Source organism: Chironomus tepperi, unplaced genomic scaffold (genome assembly GCF_022539635.2).
Source record: "Chironomus tepperi strain 1889 unplaced genomic scaffold, CSIRO-AGI_Ctep_v1 contig_394, whole genome shotgun sequence".
Lineage (NCBI taxonomy): Eukaryota > Metazoa > Arthropoda > Insecta > Diptera > Chironomidae > Chironomus > Chironomus tepperi.
This window is the reverse complement of record NW_027226516.1, coordinates 54,496-73,311: the sequence shown is the minus strand read 5'-3', so window position 1 is coordinate 73,311 and position 18,816 is coordinate 54,496. Positions and strand designations below refer to the sequence as shown.

General features: G+C 32.7%; 1 protein-coding gene across 3 annotated transcripts in view; it reads right to left on the bottom strand.

Moving 5' to 3' along the window:
• Window positions 1-2,305: 2,305 nt before the first annotated feature.
• The window catches only part of Nha1 (Na[+]/H[+] hydrogen antiporter 1), a 57,918-nt gene continuing 41,407 nt past the window's right edge, over window positions 2,306-18,816 (bottom strand). For 2 of the 3 annotated variants that reach the window (XM_070648247.1, XM_070648249.1), the window contains exons 6-12: window positions 9,398-9,871; window positions 9,195-9,332; window positions 8,807-9,132; window positions 8,540-8,662; window positions 8,230-8,455; window positions 7,982-8,159; window positions 2,307-5,108 (exon numbers count right to left, since the gene is read on the bottom strand). In XM_070648247.1, the coding sequence (XP_070504348.1) occupies window positions 5,102-5,108; window positions 7,982-8,159; window positions 8,230-8,455; window positions 8,540-8,662; window positions 8,807-9,132; window positions 9,195-9,332; window positions 9,398-9,871 (1,472 nt within the window). In that variant the 3' untranslated portion in view covers window positions 2,307-5,101. Of the gene's footprint in view, window positions 5,109-7,981; window positions 8,160-8,229; window positions 8,456-8,539; window positions 8,663-8,806; window positions 9,133-9,194; window positions 9,333-9,397; window positions 9,872-18,816 lie in introns of all 3 variants that reach the window. The other variant, XM_070648250.1, reaches the window with a different exon arrangement.

Genomic DNA, 18,816 nt, shown 5'->3' with positions numbered 1-18,816 from the left:
TAAAATGTACCATAACTGAGGACAAATGCCTTAGAAAGTTGATCTTAATGTCAACTCGAATCGACTTTTCGATAAAATATCATAAATTAATTCAACTCAAATACGAACGCTGTTAGAAAATTTAAGCACATAATCAGCACCTTTCAATACATTACTAAATGAATATAAACATTAACATTAGTTATATTGAAGTCTTATGTCCGTAGGTGAACACTTTAATTGCTTTAAAGCACACACATTTACACATTAAGTAGCAACACATATACACTTAGCATTTTCATGCATTAAATATTAATTACAATTTAATTAACAGATCTACCTCCATTTGCTCCGTGTGAAAATGCTCGGGTCTCGTTCATAAATTACAGCACAAAACAGATTTTATTGTTGTCTAATCTTTAAATCTGTAAAAATTTAACAAAACTGCTCCTTAATTACTCACAATTAATTAATTACATCTGCCTTATGATTTGACATAATTTATTAATGAGTCCTTTTCTCCACTTGAATGCTTCTGTATATTCCCACACCGTGCCTTTTACTCTACCGAGAGCTTTTTTTGAATTAAAATTTTTTTCTGTTGTTGTCTTTCCACTCCGCCATATAAATCTGAATAATTAATGACGATTCAACAGTAAAATACATTTTTTTTTATTTTGTGTGTCTGACAGCAAATAAAATTAAAATAAATATGGAGAAAAAAGAGTCATTTGGTAAACACTTTCATTGTTACTTAATTTACAGTAGAAAATTTGATAAAAAAAAGGATTTTCTGGCTTGATAAATTATAAACTTTATAAGTAAGTGAATTAAATATAATTTCAACGTTTTTGTTATTAATTTTTTCATAATTATTGCTTTTGTGTGTGAAAAATTAATGTTGCTTGAATATCCGTGACTTGATAATTATATGGAAAGTAATGGAAGTACATCCTGAAAAATATTTACTTTTTTTGTTTGCTGTTGAGCTCTGCTTTAACCTCATATTTATATAAATAATTGAGGATTTTAATACATTTTAATGAGAGATAAGAGGATTTGAAATTAATGAATGAAGCTGCATTAGCCATGATGTACTAAGTATGTTTGGTACATTTCTAGTCTAAATGGAGATTTTGAATTTAATTAGGGACTGTACGGAAATTAATTAATGTAAAAAAGGCATTCTTAAACCTCCACCTCGCACTCTAACATTTAGTAATAATATATACTTTAATTTGTATTGAATTTCTATAGCATAACTGAAATTGCAGTACGTCAAGTGTTTTTTAGTTTCTTCTTACTTACTCTGAGACACACATAGGCCCTTACCGTACGGAAAAAATCGTCTAAATTCAATATTATAAACCGTAGTTATAATTAATATAGATATTCATCGCCCTTCAACCTCCACTTTTAAAGCACCTTTTACTACTTCCTGTGGTGCATCCTGCAAATCCTCTAAATCATGCGGTACTTTCGAAAAAGGTTATGAGTGTGAGTCAACGTTTACTTACTTATTTGCTGGAATCTGGGTTCCGAAGAGCATCTAGTTATTAGCCACCTTTACGTACTCTCGAATAGACTAGAGTTGACTTTTCCATTTGCTGAATTCTAATTGGCAAAACTAAGCCAGAGCCTTGACAATGCATTAAAAATGCATTACAAGAGAACATTCAACTGACAGATTGCTCAATAATCAAGTGTTTGTCTCCAGCACCTCGTTTTGTAGCTCTGGTCCAGTTAATATCTAATTTTATATAAAATTATACACCTGGGAAGTGAACAACCAAAAATCTTTATCATATTTGTTGAAAATTTTGATGTTTTTAAATCTATTTAATGAGTATGAGCCATATGAATATAGAACATCATTAAAAATTATTACAAAGGATTTACGAAATTTTCTTGAATTTTCTACACAAAATAGAAACTCGTTAGCTATTTTTAACTTCACAAGCATTGCTCATTATCCGCTACTACCTGTTACAGACAGAAATAATATGATGCAAAACTTTATACTCATGAAAATTCTAGTTTTTGGTTTTTTGGTGTAATTATTACATGACAGATAATTAACATGTTGCCCCATCAACAGTTTTCCTCTGCATAATTGAGGTTATGGTTTATTGCGGCACAAGGTATCATAAATATTTCTGTAATTAATTTCAATTCATAAATTCTGAAAATTCTGAATTATTGAATTTTTTCTAAGGCAAAATATAATAAATTTCCTGAAATTTGAAGGTTATGTTAGTAATAAAACATTAGCTTTAATTTTCGAAATTAAATTTAGTTATTATCATTAATTTTATTCTTTTTTTGTAACATTTCATCTCATAATCACTTAACATTTAAATATAATACTTTTTCGCATATTTTTTCTTATTTTCTTAAAAAGCTATTTTAATGTGTTTATCAAAGTTTTGTATTATGTGCGAACGAGGAAGAGAAAAAAAATTCTTTTCTTCACCCTGTTTCGTTTTTGTTTTTCATTCATTCTTATCTTTTCTTAGAAAATTGCTTCTTCATTATTGAAACGAGCGAAATGAGAAGTGTATGAAGATGGAAAATGTTGTGAAAAAGTGTTTATGGGAAGGCCGTGAAGGCGCATTTTTCTTGCGCCGTGAAGACCGTGAAGGCGCCGTGAAGAAGGAGTTTGACCTCCAAATTCACACACCCCCGCTTCTGAATATTCCCTTGGCTGACTGACATAGAAAAGTGAATAAAAATTAAAATACATTGTGTAGACATGTTATTAGTAGACCTGAGGAAGCTCCAATAATTATGAACCTCAAATTAGACTCTTCGGATCACAAGTGATCTCGTTGGCGGCCCAATAAGAGGGTCAAATCTCATAGAGGGTAATATCTAAAAGATGGTCGGATCTCTTAGATGGTCGGAACTATCAGTAGTTGATAATAATAATGTTGATGAGAAAGTGCAGTTGGAATTGGAATTCAGCAAGCCGTAATCAGCGATAGACCCAATTTCAAGCGACATTTTTTGGAGGTCATGGATCGCAATTGATATGTACGACTAACTAACTTAATAAAAAATATAAGTATTGATTGAAATCTGGCATTAAATTTGTTGAAACTATTAAAATTGTTAAAAATTGATTTTTTGATTTTTAAAAATCTGGAAGTCGAATTTTTTCAAATTTTGAAAATTTAGACTTCGAAGTCGATTTTTCCATACAAAATCCGAGTCAACTTCGAGCTCTGTGAAAATTTTTATATTTCAAAATATCCTAAGAATTGGACAAAACGTTCCCAAAAAATCCAATTCCCCAAACAAATCAACAAAAACAAAATATTTCGGAATGCTTAAGCGATGGAATTTTTAGCAATTATTATTCAATGATAAGAAATTAATGCTTGAATACTAAGAAGTCAAAAAATAAGAAGCAGCAAAGAAAAACGGAAGAGGATGTTAGGGTGAAAGAATTTGTTTCTTTCTGTTCGGAAATGTAGCAATTACAGTGTACAACAATGGAATATAATAAATTTGTATAATTTTCTTGACGTTTATACATACATACAATATTATTTTATGTTCAACAGCATAAGAGAATTAAATTAAAATATAATATACATTAAATGTCTACATCATATTTATATATATATACTTATATGAATTCATCATCAAAAAATGTGTTAACAAAACTGTATGTTGTGGTAGTAAACAACAATCATCATGTCTACGATGGTGTTATTGCAATAAATTTTATTAATATTTAACGCATTTTTAGTAGGGTTGTTATTGGGTTTGGTTTGTCTTGCTGACTTCAATAATATTAGGTCTTGCCAGAGGCGTACAGAGGCATATTCAGGAGGCCAATCGACCCCCACCCCCTTCCAATTTGGAAATAGTGGAGAAGAGGAAGGAAAGGGTATTAATTTAAGGGGTTTTTGAGTGTTTTACAAGAATTTAAGGAATTCTTGGATATTTTTCACGAAAAACTCTATTAAATTGAAGAATTTTTCCCAAAAACTAGAGCAAGTGGGAAGTTTGAAACCCCCTAAATACGCCTAATATCTGTCTATACAATTATCTGTCTGTTTTATCAACGGTTTGATCGTCCATTTGTTAGTAAATTTTCTCTTGACTTTCAAATTTATGTAAAAAGCTCTCTCTAAATGACCAAATTAATTCAATTTTCACTATAAAAAAAGTCAGAACCTCTCCTCATTTATTGCCATCCAGACTCTTGACTAAAGCCCAATAAATCTTAGCCAGCACCAAACTCGGAAGGCACAATGGGTAAAAATGATTGAAAATCCGGCCTTTTGCTTATTTGACTCTGACATGAGGACGAATTATATAATCTTGGCTCAATGCTGATGACAAATTCTGGAATCTTGCCTTAGGCCTGATCTGAGCACGAATTATGGAATCCTGAAGCAGGCATGAATTGAGGATAAATTTTGGAATCTTGCCTTAAACCTGCCCAGAAAACGGATAACGGAATCTTGCCTCAGTCAAGTCCAAAGTCAAGGCAATATGGGACCAGATTTTTGTCCAATTCTACGTTGTGTGTTTTTCGGAATACAGTCTAGATAAATGCGCTATTAATATTATCTCCTTCAAACTACTGTCTTCCTCTTCATCTCATTCCTCCGCGTACGTTATGTTTTTCCAATAAATAAATGCTTGTTTTATACACACACATGTGTGTGCATCCATACACGCAGGATGAATAAGGAGCTTTTTTTCATTCACATTTTTCATTTACATATTGTTTTTATTTCCTATATAAATTGTTATATATACTTTCATACATTTGTATATACTTATACATTCGAATGATGATAACTGTTGTTCAAAAAATCGTAAATTTTACGGGAAGGCGCGACGAAAAAATAAAAATAAAAGATGAAGAAAGGAAAACAAAAAAATAATAATGAAAAGGCAAAAAGTGTGAACTTTTCGCTCGTCATGTTGATGTGATAGCATGATGTTGTTCTGTTCTGTTCAGTTTTGTGCTTGTTGATTGCGGTTAAATGTTTACGTTCTTTTTTTCTTCCCGTGCACATCTTGTGAGCCGAGTGTACAAATTTTTTTATTTTTTTTTCTGTTTCTCCTTCCTTATTAAAATATATTTTAACGTCTATATAAGTTACATCCTGTAATGATGATGAAAGAGGAAGAGATGAGATAAATATTTTATGGGAAGAGTTTTAATATTATTTGAATGGATGGAGTAATGTGATTTTTATGAATAATGTTGGAGTTTGCAATTTTTCAGAGTGGCTTTATTGGATGATGAATGGTTAGATACTCTATTTTAGATGGTGGTTTATAAAAGCACACCTAGGCTACACAAAGTAAGAGAAGACAGTGTTGATCTGACAGAAAAAGTATAATTTTGAGGACGAATCCCGAATAGGACTCTAACCAACGTCGTTCGATTTTCGGCTGCATGCTTCTACCACTGAACTATCAGGAGTTATTCGAATATATTGCAAAGTGCCATATATGAATTAAATATTTTTTATCCCTCAAAAATTCCTCTTATTACTGCATTTCCAACGATAAAACGTTGAAAGGTCATTACTGGCATTTAATTCCAGCAGACAGCCTTAAATTCACACAAAATTCACTTAAATTCACAAGAATTCCAAACAACGAGTAGATTCCCAATAACTGTCATATAGAGCCATATGCTGTGTGGTTTATCATCATTTAGTCTCAAACAGCATAAGCCGTTTAATCGATCCAAAATATGCCACCAGGATAGCATGACTGTGGAAAACATGGTGCCAGATTTAATACGAATCCGACAACAGGTCAGAGTCACACCAGCCAGAGAAAGATTTTTGATCAATTAACCTAGTTGTGCTTTTCGAGATTCAATGATTTTTCAAAATAGAGTACTGCATTAAACTTATGTTAGTAAGTGGACTTAAAAGCACATCAAAAAACACATTTGATAATTTCAGGCAAAATTCTACATTGCAGTATGGCTTCTTAAAGTAGTTTCTAATAATTTAAGGCAAAGCATTCTAATGTATTTCGAATCTAGAGCAACACAAATAAGACAAAATCTGCACACAGAATCCATAAAAGCTTCAAGCTGCTTAAAAAAATAAACATTAGCTTTGAAGACCTTAAGGTCCATAGCTGCTCGTTTATATGCGTTTCAAGCTGCTTATAGTTTTAAAAATTGTGGTGTCTGAGCAGAGTGGAATCTAGGATATTGAGCCATATGTGAGCGGGACATTTCTAATTTTGGCACTTTTGGGATTCTTTTTAACAATTTTGAGTATTAATATACAATAAGCTATTTAAATTAGATTAGAAACTTGCAAAAAAAGTGCGGAAAATAATGGGAATTCCGAAAAAAATATTTTCAATTCTGGGCTTGAACCCGGACCATCAAAATGAAAATGTTCAAAGTTTACCCAAAATTCCAAAATTTGTACGGAGTTTTCGACTTTATGAAGCATCTGGACATTTTGAGGCTTTGTCGGGACACAGCAGTAAGATAGAAAACTAAAGCAGTGTCCCGGCAAAAATACAGCAGATGGTCGCCCTAATTATAAAAAGTGCTATTGATATGACAAGGATTCACACAATGCTCACAACATTCACAAATAAAACCTTATATCCCTCATAATTGTTGATCATGCAACTGAAAAATTAGCAATAATCAATCAAATAAAGCACATGTGACCTTACAAGTCATAATTTACAACTTTTTATTAAAGCCAATAAATTTAAGTTAGTTAATGTTGTCTATAAATGATTCTAAATCTAAGCTACTTCAATATTTAATACTAAATTGCGATATACACAAACAAAATCATAAAGAATAGAATATAATATATAGTTACAGAATTGATAAGCGAGTGGAAAAACTTTATACTGTTTGCATCTTCACCACGTAAACTACAGTCGTAAAACTTTAACTTTTTCATTCATTCAGAATTTTAATTTTCATTTTTCCACTAAACATTAGACTAATTGTGCTAAAGTTTTATGCAAATAATGTAAGTAACTAAACATATATCATAGTGTTATCACTGTTCTACTAATTTTTATAATTCTAGGTAAAGGGTTGATCATAAATGATGTCTAACATTTTGGGGTTGATGTGGCTCATTGTAAGGGAGGCCTGAGGGAGGCCATGGATCACCGTTGATCTATCTGTACGGCCATCGAAGTAAAGTAAGTAAGTGGCTTATTGTGTCGCTTAAGAATGACTCATCTTCAGCAGTATTTCTAGCCTGAATAGCATAAATCTGTTAATAGATCAAAAATCAGGATCAAGACCAGGGATAGAGTCATTTTGAAGCCAAATTTGATTTAAATCTGCCTTCTACGTCGAAATTGATTCGGATATTGTACCCAAAAGTCGACTTGAATCAACTTGACTTCATTTAAAATTCGAGTCAAGTTCAAGCTTTGCCCTAGGATCTTGCTTGTCTGTGTCACGCCGAATTTTGATTGAAATACAGATCATGGAGTCAGTTTTAAGCCGAATCAGGCAACAAGACAGAGTCAAACCAATCTGGAGATGGATTTTGGATCGGTTAACCGATTTGTGCTAATTGGGCAGAGATTTAAGTCTACACCAGAATAAAACAGACTGCAATTAGCTTAGTTATAAATTTGTACATTTGTGAAACTGGCCATAAAATATCAAATGCATAACTACACATTAAATCGACTAATCGTGACCAAATCGCGGTCTATTTTACTTAGAGTAGCTCTAACCAGCTTTAACAAGCTTTAACCACTTTGTTTAGCTCTAACCAACCTTACTTAAGCTATTGCCTTGAATAAATGAATCTAAATAGAATTGCATCACCTTCAATTGACATCATTTATGAACAACCCCCATTCATAATTTTTAATGTAATGATTTAAAAGCATGAACATATAATTGCTAAAGAGTGCACATGCATATCATGCACTTAATTGTATGATTTGAACAAAAGAGCTATTAAGACTAATTGTTGAACTTATCAAAGAGAAAAAATAACATAAAATTTACTTTGTAATCGTGAATGGTGGAATTGGATTAATACTGTTTTGTGCATTTGCAAATGTATTATGAAGAGTATTTTTATCAGGTCCCATTGTTGGATCTCTCCTTTCCTCATCATCTTCATCATCCTCTTCTTCCTCTTCGATAGCAATTGATCGAATCGATGGACGACGCCACGTTGGAACTAGATAATCGAAAAAATAAACATATTGTGAACCAAAAAATCTCATTTTCATAAATTTTCATAGTCAAACCTTCTGGCATATGAATGTTCTTTGTTTTAGTCAGCAATTTAGTTCCGGTAATAGAAATCAAAATGGCACCAGTCGGAGCAGTAACCACAATACTCAATATACACAACATTAAAACAATTGAAGCATATGGGACATCAGGATCATCAGCACTAAGATGTTTTAATGCAATTGGACCGAGAGCAGCTTGAACTGTCGCCTTTGCCATCCATGACAATGATACGAAAACCTTTTGAGATTAAAAGATAAATTTACATAAAAATTTGTCACATTGTTGTTGGAATATTATCGAATAATTTTATGTTTGTCTTACTCTCTCCTTCCAATTTAATCTATCACCGAATGAGACGAGTGTTGTGGTAATAATTCTGATTATACCACCAGCGACGAGTGATATGAGACCGTAACTGACGACATTTGGATCCAATTCGTTGATCTGTTGATGAGATAATTGGAATAATCATTTAATTTGGATGTATTTTTGGGATTAGACACTGGATTTGGTGGACTTTTGGGTATTTTAAGGATATGAGTCTCAAGTATGACTAGGTGGACATTAGGAAGGTCTACAACTACTCACCTTAACAGTAGCACCAGTAATACCAAACAAGATAGGCTCAAATATCATCCAGAAGATTTCAAATGCTGTTCCAACTGGACTGTCCTCCAACGTCCATCCTTGCTTAATCCAAAAGTATTGACTCGTAAATGCAGCAAATACAACACCGAGTGGACCAGCTCCCTCATAATGAAGTAATTCACTACCATAAACAGCAACAAGACCGCCACAAAGAAGCATTAATGTTCGGATTGGAACGACATAAGCATCTCCCTTTTCGGGAATTACTCGTGCCATCCATCCCCAAATTATACCAAAACCGAGACCTCCAAATATGCACACCGGAGCTATAATGCATGTGTCATTAGTATCATTAAAATTTTATGGGACATTAAGTTGCTCTGTTTACCTTGTGATATTTGGAAGGATAGTCCACCAGTTGCAAACATTAAACTACTAATAATACCGAATAAGGCGACAGATATTGCATCACAAATGCCAGCAACAGCAACAATCAATGTTGGGATACCTTTTGCAACACCATAGCCTAAATAAAATGTGTGTCGACATATTAAGTTCTGCTTCTTATATCCAAAAATATGTTTTTATTACCTTTTGTACGCAATCTAAAGAGACATGGTACAACAACAGCAGGTGATACAGCAGCAATAATAGCACCCAGAAGGAAACACCACATCCATGGCATATCGAATAGGAAATGACTTATGATGGCATTTGCAGCCGCTTCAACAACCCATGGAATAAGACTTAATTTTATTATTGTTGGCCATACTTTTTTGAATGCCTCCGGGTCCATTTCGAGACCAGCACGTGTGAGAATAATAACAAGTGCAAATTTTCGTAAATGTGCTGTAACCTTGTCAATTCCATCGATATTGACTGCGCCAATATTTTGCATTATTATGCCGGTAAGCAGCATGCCAATCAAACGTGGCATTGTCGTTAAGCCAAAGAGCCATCCACCGAAATTTGCTGCTATTGTTAGCACAATCAAACTAAACAATTGTCCACCAGGTGCCGCTGACTTTCCAATAATTGCATAAAGCGTCGCATAGATTAAAACTCCTGCAATAATAATTAAGAAATTGAATTAAATGTAAAGTAATTTGCGGTAATATAAAAGAATAAAGCAAGCTTGAATATCTGCTGGATGAATAAATATTTTCAACTAAATTAACAAATAACTTTACAGTCTCCACTGTGATAAATTGCTTGTGGATAGAACTCATCACTTGGTTGCTGGTTCATTTAACATTCATCATTCATTTTTGCACTCTCTTTTTCTAAAATGGTTTATATGCAAACTACTACTCTCTTTTTTTACTGCATTCAACATGAGAAATGATAATGCATAGAACAATTGTGGAAGTTTGTGGTGACTTGTGTGTTAAAGAAGCGCATTTTGGAGATATTGTCTTTAGCATTCTGCAATATTAGGGTAATAAAATAGTAAAAGTTGGCGGATGAAGTGATTAATCTTAAAAAGAACTGTTTCTAAGAGATGTGCATAGCTGTGCTGGAAAACTAGTGATTTAGAATAGGAAACTTAGTGAATCACTCTATTGGATTCCAGTTCTAAAGTATTTTTGTCGCTTCGAGACATTAATCAACGATTTAATGTAAATGCTTTTAAAAATGAAGAATTGTGCTTTTTTTTTCAAAAATATACATCACTTATGCGAATTAAGAGGGAAAAGAGGATCTGGAATCAACCAGATTCCTCCTGATTAAGAATATGATTTGTATATTCACTATTCTATTATGTTCTAAAATACATCTCTATTACATACTGAGGAATTGACTCTTTAATGCACCTTAGGGTATCACTAGTGAAAAAAATGGTTCAGAACCCTGAAGGCAGAAAGTAAAGATAAGTCCCAGACTCCGGTTCAGAGATTTTTGTGAAATTTCAGAGTCATGCCAATCCCCGAACAGACAAGAAGCATGTTCATTCACATTGACTTTAATCATAAACATGCTCATTTTGGTAAGTATGGTCATAGTCTTTAAGGGCCTAATTCCACAATTTTGCCATTTCTACGAATTATGTCTTTCAGGTATTGTCTTAGTACCTAGGGAGCTTCAGAATTTTTTCACATTTGTAGCATGCTCAGAAAGTACACGATAATTACTGGTTTCAAGCAAAAATCAACGATATTCGACTTCAGGTCAGAGTCAAGTCAAAATGAAGTCAGACTTCCGTCCATTTTTACGTCATGTACCATTCCAGGTTAGGAATTTCTGTAGTCAAATTGATAAAAATCTTTAAAAAGTTACGGATAATGTTAAGTTACATGTCCTCTGAATTTCAAGAACAAGATGAAGTTCTAGTCAAACTGCTTCAAATAATTCCCAATCCCAATGCTAATATTTTTCATATAAAAACCAAAAATTAAAGAGAACAAGAAAAAAAGCAACAAAATGAATTATTTTTTCATGTTCACATACAATAGAGATGGACGTAGAAAGGAGATATATGTGTGTATTGTACCACATGAGGAAAAACTTTCAGATCAAAATATTTTCATGAGCACTTTAAAAGTTAAATAGAGTTAAAAAAATTTATTTTTACCATTTCTGTGTCTGTATGTTTGTTTAATATGTTATGTAGTAAGTTTAAAATCATTATGAAACTTTTTCTTTAGTTCCAGCATGCATTTTGAATAAAAAAAAATTTGTTATGATATGTAAATAAATTTTCATAGTTTTCCATCATCCATGACGAGTAAATCCCTTGAAAGGGCTCACATCCGTTTACCATCTTCTACTTATTCTTCTGTCTGTGTACATATACAACAATATACAGCACAATTCCTCAACAAAAAGCAATTTGAAGTATCTACATAATTTTTCATCTCTGACTTCTCATTGCTGTGGAGACAAATGTTATTCATTCATTGGATGTGCTCACTCGTCTAACATTTTATTTTATTTTTTTAAACTCATCAACCCTCCCCACCCGTCGCTTATTTTGCATTACTATCATTCCTTTTTGTTCTCCTCTCGCTTCCACTTTTCCATTTGATTACTGTGAATGCTTGTCATATAAGAAAAAAAAGACTAACTAAATAATTTTCATGAATTTAAAATTGCTCTGAGAATAAATATGGAAATGTTTGTTCATATTAAGCTTTCGTAAACGAGAGAAATTGTGTCCCGGGTTGGTTATGAGGATGTTGAGTCTTTTAGATTGAGTGTTGAATGGTAATTGTTGCTAATTGATTAGTGATGTAATGATGTCTAGACTCTTATTGGCTTACTATTTTGGAAGGGGTGAATATGGGCAGATTGCTGTGGAATTTAAGATTAGCTTGTGATTTTGAGCAGTGCTTTTCAAAATGTCCATATGGCTATTTTTCTACAATTATTGTGCTTTTGTACAAATAAAGCCGGGCTCTCCATAACAGACAAAGAGTCATGGTGCAGAAAGAGGCCTCTACCGGATCTAGAAGTGACCTCTTTGTCTATAAGAGTCTATCCTTCTAGAACTATAGACTCAAATGTTGATTACTTTAGATGGCCAAGCAGAATTTGAAACAAAAGAATTTCAAAGAACTCATGGAAAGAAGCTGTCGATAGAGATAGTGTTACACTTGGAATTGGTAATTGGCAAGCGGTAGCCAGCGATAGAGGCAGCTTCAGCATCTGACTGAGAGAACCATATGTCACACTTGATCTGTACGGTCAGCGAAATAAGTAAGCAGAATTTGGATGAATCTTACTGAATTTGGGTTCAAGATTTAGTTTGAATTTCAAGCGACACTAATCAAGCTATTAACCAGATTTGCAAAGAATCCAGTGAGAAATCGCTTCCAAGATTAGTTTCATTAGAGTCCAGACTCCATTTTTTGAATTTTTGTCTAGATTTTGGACGGTTCCATTGGAGATTTAGGACTTTTTGAGACTGGACCCCACAGTCTTGCCATTTCTGTTTTTTTAGACCCTTTCCCCCACGGTAATGCTTTGTAACAAAGTAATGAACATTGGATTGGTCGGTAACCAATTTGCAACCTAGGTTCCAAGTTGGAGCATGGTTCTAGTAAGTAAGTAAGTAACCAATTTGTTGGAAGAAGATGATGAGAGTGGAGGGTGCCAAAGCCAAAGTTCCAAATTGACTCAGATTTTGTATGAAAAAACTTGAAAAAACTCGACTTGAGTCAATAGAATTTCATATAAAATTCAAGTCGATATTGAGCTCTTGTGTAAGCGTTTCGTGATATCCGAACATTCTTTCAGCAATCACCATCATCACATCAGCTCCCCGGGAACTACTAAATTGAGAAAGACATGAAACAAAAATCGCACTGCAAATGCCATTCTTTTTCGCCTCACTCACAAAACATTCTACTAAAGAAAATATAGAACGAATATTTATGGTTTCATATACACAAAACAAAAGCTGATAAGGATGGAAGGAAAGTGAGAGAGTAAAACGTATAAATTATGTTGATAATTCGCTGTTATTTCAATATGTGCAAAATTTAAATTATAAAGTAAATTCTTCAATTAACTAAAAAATTTTATCAAGTCTTAATTAACATTGCTATATTAGTTCATACATTTCGTATTATGCTAGATGCTGCATATATTTATTTACTTTTTTGAATGTAGACGAAAAATTAATTTGATAAATTTTAATGAACATGAAGAGATAATTTTACAAAACTAGCATTAAATTATTCTGTTATAAAATATAACATTTAATTTCTACTTATACAATGAGGAAGTTGAAATTTACATAAGAAAAACATTGAAATTTATTTAAACTTTTATTTGAATTTTAAACTTTGTTTTTTTTGGAAAAGTTGTATGCATGTTTTGCGTAATTGTGCCTTATGATTTTTAACTTTAATTGGTGAGAATTAAAGTTTGTGCAAGTTTTCAAGTTGTGACATGAATTTAATTTAAGTTTGTGGAGGCTGTGAAGCAGAATATACTCGAGGAGACAAGAAGCTTTTTCGTGAATATTCTAACAAAACTAAACATGCTCACCCTAGCATGCAAAAAGCGTACTCTCAAGAGCAGAGTAAGTTGAGAACAATGCTCACTAACATGCTCACTTAGTATATGTATTTAAGTAGAGTTAACTCTAGTCAGGATTATTATTTATCTAGGAAGGTTATTGGTCTGTTCGGGTCAATTATGTTAATTGAGTATACTTAAAGTATACTCATGAGAACGCTAATTTAAATGAGTATCCTTATTGTCTGTTAAGGATAATAAAGCTGAATTCTACAAATAAACAGAGCAAAGTATTTAAAATGAACGAAATCTGATTCGAAATTTCAATTTTCGTCATCAAAATGGGTCAAAATAGACGTAAGGTCAATGTAATTGAAACTACAGGTCATTTAGATGTAACGGGACCATAGCGACCATTTTTTGTCGCTTCAGTCCATGTCATAAACACAAGCTTTAAGGATTTTTCGTTTATAAAAATTTCCCGGAAAGCACATGGCGTATAAATTGCTGAAAATCACCTTAAAGTTAACTTGACTCTGGCCTAAGCTCAGATTTCATCGAATCTAACCAAAAACAAGAGTCACGCTGGCTCTTAAAGCTGAATTTTTGCCCATTTCTATGTCATGTGTCTTCCAGGTTGGTGGGAAAGAAATAAAGATTTCATGATTTTTCCAGGTATTTTACCAGGTATCACATGATTGCTGGACTCGAGATGGGATGAGGAACAGAACGCGACTAGGACAAGTGAAAGACAAGTAGGAATCGAAATGTCAAATTCAATTAGCTTAAAGTATGTAAATTTTTGGATTTTATATGAATTATGTTGCCATTTGACATCAATTAAGCACAAAAAATCCAATGCTATGTAAAAAATCCTTAAAAATTCAATGGTCGGCCAGATTAAGAAGATGATATAATTTAAAATTATGTCTTATCCTCCTCAAATTCTCAACGATACCGAGTAATCGTGAACGTCTCCTAGACATTCATCAAAGTAAACGTTAAAGTTTCTCTTAAACAATATCCTAATCTAAAACGTGTAATCCATATATTTCAATTACAGAGAATCCTACATTCCGCCATCGCACAAAAAGCCTTGAACATCCCCATCCAAAAATACACCAAAAATTCACCAAAAAAATATATAAAAACAACCTCCAAAAGCTCACGAACACAACTTTTATTCTAAACATCATAAATCACATCATCTTACATTCACTTTGGACAAAATGAGCACAAAATTTTTTTGAAATCATCATTCACAACACGTTTATCGTTCACAAAATAATTCACTTTATATAAAGCACAACAAACATTATCTAAAGATGCATGTTATGAAAATTCTTACAGCAACAACAAGCATCCAGCAGAAGACAAAAAAAAGGGGAGAAAAGTTTTAACAAATGCTGTACTATTCTCTACATGACACAATGAATTAGAGAAAAGTTTAGAAGTCATACATAGCACAGCTAGTAATATTTTCAACATTATAGTGAAACAAATTTTTGCAGCCATAAAAGTAACCGCTTGATGTTCGTAAATGAATATTTTTTTTTCTGTTCTTAAACCTTTTTTTTCAAAGGTCGTCTCTGTATAAAAACTATAGCTTAATTTTGTTCTATGTTCTATCTTCTTCTAGCAAAAGTATGGAATATTTTATAGTCTTTTTCTTCCGAGAAGTACAGACGATTTCTTGACAAGTTTTGATGCAGAAGCTTAGTGCGTGTTTAAAGACTTTTGACGGTTTAATTCCTTTGGGAAAGTTTTTAAAAAAAGGTTGTCTGAGGGATTTTGGAGGTGCAATTTTTAAGGAATTTGTAGACATTGTGATAGAAATTGACATTGTGACAGTTCAAATCAGTTCAAGTCTGGTCCATTCTTGTCAATTTGGTTCAATTCAACTAAATACAGTTGAATTCAGTTGAATTTAGTTCAATTCAGCTCAAATCCATTCAAATCAGTTCAATTCAGTTCAAATCAAGTTCAAATCGATTCAAATTACTTCAATCTAAATCAAATCAGATAAGTTCAGGTTCAAATTCAGTTCAATTAAGTTCAATTCATTTCAACTTAGTCTAATTCAGTCAAATCTGTTAAAATTCAGTTCAATTTAGATCAATTCAGTTCAGTTCTTGTCAATTCAGTTCAATTTTGGTCAATTCTTGGCAATTCAGTTCAATTTTGGTCAATTCTTGTCAATTCAGTTCAAGACAGTTCAATTTAAATCAACTGAGTCCAATTCTATCAAAATGAGTTCAAATTCAGTTCCATTGAGTTAAAATTAGTTCAATTTAGTTCGAATCATTAAAAATTTAGTTCAGTTCAGTTCAATTTAATTAAATTCAGTTAATTCAGTGCAAATGAGTTCAATTCAGTCAAATTCAACTCTATACAGTTCGAATCTGTTCATTTTAGCCCAATTCAGTTCAAAATCATTCAATTCAGTTCAGTTCAATTTAACTGAGTTCAATTCAGTTCGATCTAACTCAATTCAGTTAAAATTCTTTCAATTCAGTTCAGTTTAGTTCAAATCAGTTCAAATCAGTTCAAATTGATTCAATACAGTTCAGTTTAGTTCAATTCAATTCACCTTTGGTCTATTTGGTTCAATTCAGTTCAAATCTAGTTACAATAATTTCAATTTAGTTCAACTAAGTTCAATTCAGTTCGATTAAGTCCAAATCAATTCAATCGAGTCCAATTCAGTTCAAATCAATTAAATTCACCTCATATTCAACTCCCCAAAGATTAATAAACTTCTCGGGAAGTTTATCAAAAAGGAGAAGACGAAAAACAGGAAAAATGCTCCAAAAATAAGTAACTAAAGAGAATTAAAAAATGTTTATAGTAAAGTAACAAAAAAAGTACAAAAAAAAGAAAAGATTCATAAACCTATAAATCTCTGGGTTGAAATTTTTTTAAGGCCTTAAACTTTTGTTATTTATTTTTTTGTACATTAAGCAGACTAAAAAAGTCTGTTTCCTCTCTCTTCTTTTTCCTTCATTGTATCATTCAATCCCACATTTTTTGTGTCCTCCACAGTGAAATCAAGTTGGCAAAAGTTAGAACAAGGGTCACACTCCAAAAAACACACATATATATACATAATGTGGTATCAGTGTGACATGTTGTTGTTGGCTTACCCCAGAAAAACTAGACACAAAAAGGGATTTCTTTTATCCATCATCATGTGCCTCATGTTATATATACAATTTACATGTGAGTTTCATAAATGCTTATAATTAAAACTGAATAATCTGAGGTGGGTGGGTCCATTGGGGATGTTACCAGATTGTTATGAGTTAAAGAAAAATTACTTTTTTTGGATGTTCGTTTGTGATGTGTAGGATTTTTGAAATGGAGATAAGAGATGATATACATTATGGAAAGTAGATGTCTTTTAATGGACATCATTGAGGATTGACCCCAAGAAAGACAAAAAAAATGATTCTTTAATCAGAACAGGAAATTGTTCCCATTAGCATTTTTCGTAATTTATATCACAATCCTTAATGTGTGATATTTGAGTCACTCAATCTCTCTTTAGGGAACATCCGTAAATTGCGTAACACTTGACGGCACATGACGTGGAAATAGCCAAAAATCTATCCCTAGACTGATTCAATTCTTGTCTGAGGCTGGATTTCATGAAAAATGGGCTGGAGTCACTGTCCGGCACGCTCGCTTGGTATCGGGTTTTCGTCCATTTCTACGAAGAGCTCGAAGTCGACTCGAATTTTGTATGGAGCCGAGTCGATTCTAGTTGACTTTTTCATTCAAAAACCAAGTCAATTTCAAGCTTTTTTTCTACGTCGTGTGCTTTCCGAGTTAATTAAGCTTAAGCTAGCTTTACAATTTTGTTTCCAAATTACAACGTGACGTAGCTTTTGAACATCCCCCATTACTCCCTCCATCACTAGCTCATGTCATCGACAAGACTTCTTCTCAAAATCTTTTTTGATTTCTTTTGTTTAACTTTCATTCTCAAAGATAAAGGAAATGAATCCTAATTCCATTGTCAAATAATGATACTTTTGGACAAAGTCATGTTATGTATACATATATGTTGAGTAACAAAAAAAAAGGGGAAAAGGAAAACCAAAAAATTGGGATACGATGACGGAATGTGTCGATATGGAAATTCATTTCCAATTTTTTTTTGTTTCGAGTTCAATTCAGGATTGTTTGCTTTTTTTCTCTCGCCTATATTATTGTTCTTGCTACATTTGCTTTTCCTCTCTTGACTTCCTTTTTACGTCCCTTTTTTTGGTCTTCTTCTTGATGTTTTGTATACTTTAATGTTGGTATTGACGATTATTGATACAAGGGTTTGGAACTTTTTTTGATGTTTTAGGAATTAAGGTTGGTATTGGGATTTGAATGAGTTGATTGGATTTTCATATAGTGTTGTTTAGGTAAGAGTTGTGAGGACTCCAATTGAGTTTGAACATATTTTCAGTCTCTAAAGTTGGGGTATCTCTTCAATCTCTCTCTTTAGACACATGCCGGAAAGAGCATGTCTGAGATCAGTTATGCTTAAATATACGGAAAATTTCAAATTTGAGGATGAGCTTTTGTAGAGTTGTCAGCAGAGCTCGAAGTCGACTTGAATTGGACTTGAATCATGGAGAAGTCGACTCAGGTCGATTTGACTTCATACAACATTCAATTCGACTTTAAGCTCTGCTTGGTTGTCAGATATGAGGTTTTAGTGAGTTGACACGCTTTATTATTCCAGAGAACCTATTATTTCATGCACTGCTAAAACCTGAAGAACGCAAATCGCTTAATCGATACGAAATCCAGCAAATTTCTGGATGTAAGACAGAAAAAGACCTTTATAAATGCAGCTAGCGATAGAACTAGCTACAGAAGTCATCAAATCGAAACTATGAATCACAATTGACCTGCAAGGCTATCGAAGTAAGAAAGAAGTCAAATTGGACGACAAACTTTGCACACTTTCCAATTTTAATGCATCTCAACCTAACAGACAATAAACATCCTCACCAAATTGAGCGTGTTCATGAGTATACTTAATCAATTTC